The 7,789-nt window shown below is 35.4% G+C and overlaps 1 protein-coding gene across 1 annotated transcript; it reads right to left on the reverse strand.

Moving 5' to 3' along the window:
- Positions 1 to 2,252: 2,252 nt before the first annotated feature.
- LOC115982309 (alpha-galactosidase 1-like) lies at positions 2,253 to 5,608 on the reverse strand. The gene is made up of 15 exons (XM_031104871.1): positions 5,409 to 5,608; positions 4,904 to 4,962; positions 4,637 to 4,693; positions 4,490 to 4,524; positions 4,287 to 4,390; positions 4,091 to 4,166; positions 3,926 to 3,984; positions 3,728 to 3,793; positions 3,552 to 3,635; positions 3,398 to 3,462; positions 3,198 to 3,280; positions 3,002 to 3,092; positions 2,849 to 2,898; positions 2,613 to 2,753; positions 2,253 to 2,489 (listed from the first exon to the last, which is right to left on the reverse strand). The coding sequence occupies exons 1-15, from the start codon at positions 5,570 to 5,572 to the stop codon at positions 2,397 to 2,399; spliced, it is 1,227 nt and encodes a 408-aa protein (XP_030960731.1). The 5' UTR covers positions 5,573 to 5,608; the 3' UTR covers positions 2,253 to 2,396.
- Between the last annotated feature and the right edge of the window lie 2,181 nt (positions 5,609 to 7,789).

Raw genomic sequence — 7,789 nt, forward strand, 5'->3', positions numbered from 1 at the left:
AACAGTGTCATAGGAATGCAAAATAGCTTGGAAAGCATATTAAGTGTACTCAAGAGCATTTTCAGATCGAAAAATTTTGATACGTTTGGAAAATTGAGTTTCAACCATTTTTGTAAAATTAGAATATACTTGCAATAACTCAGAACGATATTTCATATGAAAAATCCAGCTATAGCGAGAGTAATCATCAACAAAGACAACAAAATATCGAGATCCACCAATACTAGAGACAGGGGAAGACCCCCAAACATCAGAATGAATAAGGTCAAAGATATCAGTGGATATTGATTCACTAGTATTGAAAGGCAAAGCTGGTTGTTTTCCTAACTGACATGAAACACAATCAAAATTTTCTGTAGACACTGAACCTAACAAACCTCTAAAAGCCAATTGTTGTACTCGAGAGGAAGATGCATGACCAAGTCGAGCATGCCAAAGTGCAAGGGAAGGAGTAGAAGAAACTACAGTAGCTGCAACAACAGAAACAGGAGCAACAAGTGAAAGACGAAGGTTGTCCACGGAAAACATACGCCCAACTCTAGGATCGGTCCCAAGTTCCTGTCCCGTCCTTGGATCCTGCACAATACACCCAGAATAATCAAAGATAATACGATAACCTAACTCAGCTAATTGTCCCACAGAAAATAAATTGTAAGAAAGGTCAGGAACATTAAAGACACCAGGAACCAAGAGATTGGAGGTCGAAACGGAACCTATATTATGACCAGACATAGTGGAACCATTTGCTGTCTGAATATTAAGAGGATGTGGTGTAGGTTGTTCAGAAAATAAGGACTTGTGAGGAGTCATGTGATTGCAACAAGCAGAATCCATAAGCCAAGAGGAAGGAGACATACCAGATAAAGCTGAGAGAGAAGAGGAATAAGATGCATTACCAACCATACGAATGACATTGGCGATGATATTTTTAAGGTCATCTATGGACATAGTGAAAATGCGTCCTGAAGACTTAGACTGTGCAGAGATGGGAGCCATTGGTTGGACACTCTCAGTGTTAGCAACAGTAGTAGTGGAAATTGACACAGCTGATTTGTTACGATGATAGCAAGTCTCAATATTGTGGCCAAAACGTTTGCAAAAATTGCAAAAACGTTTGCTGGATTGTCGGCGACGATTATTGCAACAAGAAGAAGACCTGTCCTTATTTTTTATTTAGAAGCAAAATATGCAGAAATGGACTGCAAAAATGAAATCTACACGAAAAACTGGATAAGGAACACCTGGACTGCAAAAATCAACCCCGGAAAGTCAACGGTCAAAGTCCACGGTCAACGGTCAGGCAGATGACGTCACAGGATGACGTGGCAATGACGTCATCAAATCAGTGGATGCTGACGCAGCTAGGGCTGACGTGGCAGAGGTGATGACGTCAGCAGATCAGAGTCCGGCGCGTGGGAGCGCGTGACGGCGGGTGGCGTAGACAGGACGCGTGTGGCGGCGCGTGCAAGAAAACTGCAGCGCGTGGTGGCGCGTGATCAGCGTCACAGCAGCTTTGAACGGCGCGTGCGGTCTCCGATGGCGGCGAGACTTCCACAAGTGTGTAGATCGGCGCAAGACGATCTCAGTGGTACCTTCAAAAATGAAATCGGAGCAATATTCGCAGCGGTGATGCAAAGTGCAGTGGTCTGTGCAGTGTGAAACTCCTTAACAACGGCGGCTGCAGGTCCAGAACCCAAGGACGACGGCTGGATGACGTCGGAGGTTCAACGGCGAGAGGTTGCGGCGGCAGTTGTGATGGCGGAAGCGTTAGTAAAAGAAAGGAAGTCACACTAATGAAGACAAGACTGCTAAGAAAAGGTCAGAGCGGTGGCTCTGATACCATGTTAGAAATACTGAATGATTGTATTGTATTTCTCAAGTAATAGAATATACATAAGTGCCTTTATATAGGAGGCAGAGTGTGTAGTACAAGTAAGTGTGCTGTACAAGTAAACAAGATGGGCCTAAAGCCCACATATCCTAATACACGTTAACACAATTTAATTAATAATGTATTTACTTAACCAAATAATAATTGTTCTTAACAAAAATTATTAATAATGTTTTGTTCCTTCTATTACAAAAAGGTAATGCCAAGACAGAAGAAAGAACAGCCTTGGGGGGGGGGGGGGGGGGGGGGGGGGGGGGGTTGTTAAAGATTATATAGTAGTAGTACTACACTACTAATTAATCATTGCTCAATATTTGAACAAAGAGGAAACTTTTGCTTCTTCCAATTTTTCCTTCTTTATTCCAATAAATTTTAATTACGTGAAACCGTGGAAAAGAGAGTTGTAAATCTCAATATTCACTCACACTACATCAGGAATGCATAAGAATTAACAGGAAGAATATACAGAAGAGAGCAATGCCAAGTGTGCATTTCTCAGTAAAACTCAAGCAATTGGCTTCAACACAAACATTTTGCAACTGTGAGGCTCCACGTTGGCTGTCAAGTTTCCAACAAATCTTGTCTCCAATGTCTTGTGCTGCAAGAAACACATATGCACATATATATTTGAAGGTATCTCACAAATACAAATGCAAAACTGAAAGTCTGAAATGCCTCATGACCATAAGAGGATGAGAAATGAAAGCCTAATCAAAATTACCTCCCAAACATCTCTTGCTTCGATGACACTGTTTTCAGGGATTCCAATATCGTCCCAAATGCCTGTAATTGAATGAGGTACAGTGGCTCTGTTGAGCAGAACTAGAGCTACCCTGTTGCCTGAAAGAGGCCCTGCCCAAATCTATTGCAATATATAAAAAGTCATGTTTTGCTCATATGAAGTGAGACAAAAGTACAAACTACGCATCATAAGATATTTTAGGTAAACTTTATTACCTCACTATTACCCTCCATCCTAACCTTTTTAGCTTGTATGCCAAGTGAATCTGTTATAGATGATGATCAAGTCAATTTTCATAACCATTGCTAAGAGTAGTTCACATGATGGGAGGAAAATTACACCATCAGTTACAAAATTGATGCACTTACCTTGATTAACTGCAATAACTTCTTGATTGGAAATGATATTGAATGTGTCTTTTGTCAGGTTCCTCACATCGCAACCAAGGAGAAGGGGAGCCTACAATACCATTTTATGTTTAAGCAAACAGATAGCCAAAACCCAAAAAAAATGCATTCATTCAAATCATGAGCATCTAGTTCCAGATCGTACTGCCTGAAATACCTTGGAAATAGCCCATAAACTAAAGTGGGCTATATATTCATTATTCTTCATCCCTCCATTTCCCACCTCAAGCATGTCAGGATCTGAACAAAGTCAACCAGATAATATGAAATAGATTTCATAGAAAAAATGGACTAAATGCTTTTTTTATTATTTAAATTATGTTAGTGTGACTAAAACTATTGTAGGAGAATACTAACCATTCCAACCACCGGGCCTTGCAAGATCAGCATATACTTCATTCAAGTCTATTATAGAGAGCATACTGTGGGAGAACAGACCAAAAGAAATGATTTTGGACTAAGAATTTGTATAATCAATTATGAACTTAACAGAAACATGAAATTAATCTACCTGTTCCAATTATCAGAAATGTCGTTAGTAGTTCTCCAGCTATTTCCAACCTTAAAACCCCATAGAGCAGGGTGCAAGTCACCCCTATTAAGGGAAAGAAATACAAATCAAACAAAATAATCATTAATGGAGTGACTTTCACCACGTAGATTTAAAAGTTAGAGATATAGGATTACCATTCACAAAGTGAGAAAAAGATTGGACGACCTGCTATTGTTAGTGCCCTAGTCATTACAGGGTATCTAACAGAAGAAAAAAAAAAAGGATCATTACACTCTCATATCTCAAAGTTTGAACATACATTGCTAAACATAAAAAAAAGATCCATATTTCCCCATTTACTTGTGAGGTTAATGTCAAGATGACTATATTACCTAACAGTTGGCTTTGTTCCATCATTGTAACAGTTATCATACTTCAAATAATCAATACCCTGCATACAAATTTCGTTATTGCACGATTTGGTATTTGCAAGTAGTGTCAATAGCAAAAATGGACAAAGTAAAACCCATAAAGAAAATAAAAACTAGATTTCCTACCCATGAAGCAAAAGTTTTGGCATCTTGCTCCTCGTGACCAAGTGAACCAGGCATGGTTTTGCTACAAGTAAATTGCCTGCAAAGTGGAGGTGAAAGCATTTGTTTTCCTAGTTGTTTCAGTAACAAGGGAATATCGATATTGAACAATAAATAATGTAGCATAAAGTTGTGTTAGGGTGTAGTACAGTCATGTTACCCTGCATCTGAGTAGATTCCTAACTTAAGGCCCTTGCTGTGAACGTAATCTGCAAGGGCTTTAATGCCAGACGGAAATGTTGAATTCTTAGGCAATAGATTACCCTGAAAAAGTAAAATCAAATGTTTAGTGCAACTACAAGTTCAAAAACACTAAAATTGTAAGAGAAACCAACTTAGCAAAAATTGTAAGAGAAACCAAACCTTGGCATCACGATGCATTTCAGCCCAGCAATCATCTGGGAAAGTAAGAAATAGAAGTTCTGGCTCAGTTTATTGTGCCCACTTTGCTAAAAGAAAAATAAGATTAATGATAAAAAAGAGAAGCCACGTAAATCTATTGCCACATACCTATATTAACGTAGATATATCCAAGCTTGGCAAGACCAGTGGAGACCAGAGCATCAGCTGTCAAACCAAGAAAACAAAGAACTCTTTTAAGTCAATCTCTCTCCCACCTCAACAGATGCAGTTTACCGTTTTTCTATGTGAACTTTGACAGCACTTTTTGATATATATATATATATATATATATTTAAGGATATTTTTTTATTTTGAAAAAAGATAGAACTTGGTTAACGTTTGAAAGAGAATATTGCATTTGAGTAGTAAACCTACCAGTTTCTTTGATGACTTTCTCATCCACTTTACAGTTGAAGTGATTCCAACTATTCCACCTACATAAGTAGAAAACACCTCAATAATTACGATGATGCTAGTGCCTACCACTTAGGAAGCACGGACAAGGACATATATGAGTACAACAATGTGATACGAGTAAGTTTTGAAAAAATTATAACATGAAATGGCTGCCATAACACCTGTATAACATGGATATGACACGAATACTACAAAACGCAATCATTAATTACTTGTTCCTTTAATAATAATCACTGCAATCCACATTCCAGATGAGGACCCTGATGTAATAGCACTATTGGGTTTGTATATACATACACCACCCCAAACAAACAGTGCTTATGATGATCTGATCCAAAAAGCACAAACTGGACGTCCATAAATAAATAAAAAAAAAAAAAAAAAAAAAAAAAAAAAGAAGAAGAAGAAGAAGAAGAAGAATGATAGAGCTTATTAGCATTGCAGTAGTAGTTATATATATTACCCCATTTGAGGAGTCAAGCCAAGCCCATTGGCAAGCAGATTTCCTTTGAGTTCCTCGTTGCTATTCTCAGCCTCAGGCATTGACATAGACGAAGCAGTGCTCACCATCATTGAGCATAACATCAACACCGCTACAACTACACAAACATCCCTAGATCTCTCCATCTTCGTAGATGTGCCCTTTCACCCACACCCACTATCTCTCAAGTCTCTTAACCAGAGGTGAGGTCTATATATATATATATATATATATATATATAAAATACTTGTTTAAGGATAATGCCTATTTATATGTGTGAATAATATAGATATATAGAATAGTTTGTGGCTCTAGTAGCAATAATATAGAAATGTAATATACTTAATTAAGGATAATGTCTATTTATACGTATATATTTAAAAGTTGAAGGGTAGCATTTATTGTTGCTACGCTTCAGTTGAACCGCATCATCTACCATGTCATATTTTTTTTCTTCATTTTTTAAACAATATTAATATATAAATAAATAGTGCAACTTTAGACATTCTCTAACTTATTAAATCCAACTCACTACAAACAACCTTACACATTCTTTAACTCATTAAATCCAAGTCACCATTAGTTTAGCCTTCTTCCAATTCTCAACTCCTCATTTTCCCCTTCAAAACCGTTTTGTTCTTTTGAAGTTCAAACCCTTCAATTGCCACTCCTATGATTAACTATGTTATTTTTAACACTATAAATTTCCAATTGCTCTCTACCTCCACAAAAGTTGCCAAAGTGGCATCAGATTTGGAAAGTCCCTTTGAGGTGTGTTCTTTCCCTTCTTATTTTTTCTTTTCCCCCAACTTTTGTTTTTCCATTGGATTTCTAAAGTTTGTGGATGATATGCTTTTTTTGTGGCTTGCAGACAATGTAATCACTTTGAAGCTATGGGTGGCTAGGATTGTTTTATCAGTTATGAGAAGGGCTTTCAAGAATTAGAAATCTCTACAACTTCTTACTTCATATTCATGTTGTACAATTTTTATTTTATATTTGTGTTTAACCCGTTCAATTTGTTTGTCTTTGACATTTTAGTTTTCTTACATTTGACATTTGTTTAACTCTATTAAAAATAAAAAAAAAATAAAAAAATAAAAAAAAACCAAGGTTTAATGTATTTACCTCTAAGTGGGTTCCAGTTAGTTCAACTGGTAAAGTCTCTGATGGTTGTATAAGAGATCTGGGATTCAATCCCCGCCTACACCAAAAACTGATTAGTTTCTTTGTCTGATGATAAAAAACTATTATTAGGAGCAGATGTCATGGGTTAAAACTCTCTCTCAAAAAAAAGGTATTTACCTCTAATAGTTTTGAAACAATAATAGAATATACGTTATAATTATACTTCAATTAATGCTTTCATATTTTTTGACTCAATGGTTCTTTTTTGTTGTGAGACCTTTTTCAATTTCTATTTGGCTCAATAAATATTATGTTTAGCAAACTTTTTCTTATTATGTGCAGCACATAATAATTTGATCTTACAGTCCAATAGACAATAAAAAAATCTACCTCAAAAGTTTGGTCACAAGGAAATAGAAAATCTCAAAACATGATTAGGGGTTTAATTTTTATTTGATTTTGATAATACTAAATGTGGAATTTGGTTCTTGTAGGGTTTAGGACCATTGACCTAGATACATGAGAGTAAGGAACTTTAAGAGAAGAAAAAAAGTTTTTTTCAAAACTTCCATTATTATATATGGTATAGATATGCATAGACATTGTTTTTAGTTTTTGATTCTTCATTGATTTCATGATTTAATTATTAAAAAAACCCAAAGTTCCATGATTCTTCATTGATTTCATTTAACTCTAAGTAATGTTACACCACCCAATAACTTATTATAAAATTCATATTTTGAAAATCTCACCATTGAATTATATGTTCTATATATTTTTAACATTCATGTCAATTTTCATGTCAATTAGATGTTATTTACCATTTAATTCATAAAATCATCAATTATGCATTATTTTAAACTACAAAAACTTGAATTTAAACAATTGCTTGATAATATGGCTATTAATCTTTGATCACCTTGAAAATTTGGCAAGCGGTGTAACTCTAAGCGATTTTACACTATTCAATATTTTTTAATTGAATGCGAAATTTTGACAAATCCACCTTTAGATTACATTACTTTTGTATATTCTCCGTGCTTGTCAAATTTTCAAGGTGATCAAAGATTAATAGTCATGTCATCAATCAATTGTTTAAATTCAAGTTTTTATAGTTTAAAATAATGCATAATAGATCGAATAGTAAATAACATCCAATTAATATGAAAATTGGCTAGAATATTAACAACATATAAAACATGTAATTTAACGGTGCGATTTTTAAAATATAAATT

The sequence above is a fragment of the Quercus lobata genome, chromosome 3, assembly GCF_001633185.2.
Source record: "Quercus lobata isolate SW786 chromosome 3, ValleyOak3.0 Primary Assembly, whole genome shotgun sequence".
Classification (NCBI taxonomy): domain Eukaryota; kingdom Viridiplantae; phylum Streptophyta; class Magnoliopsida; order Fagales; family Fagaceae; genus Quercus; species Quercus lobata.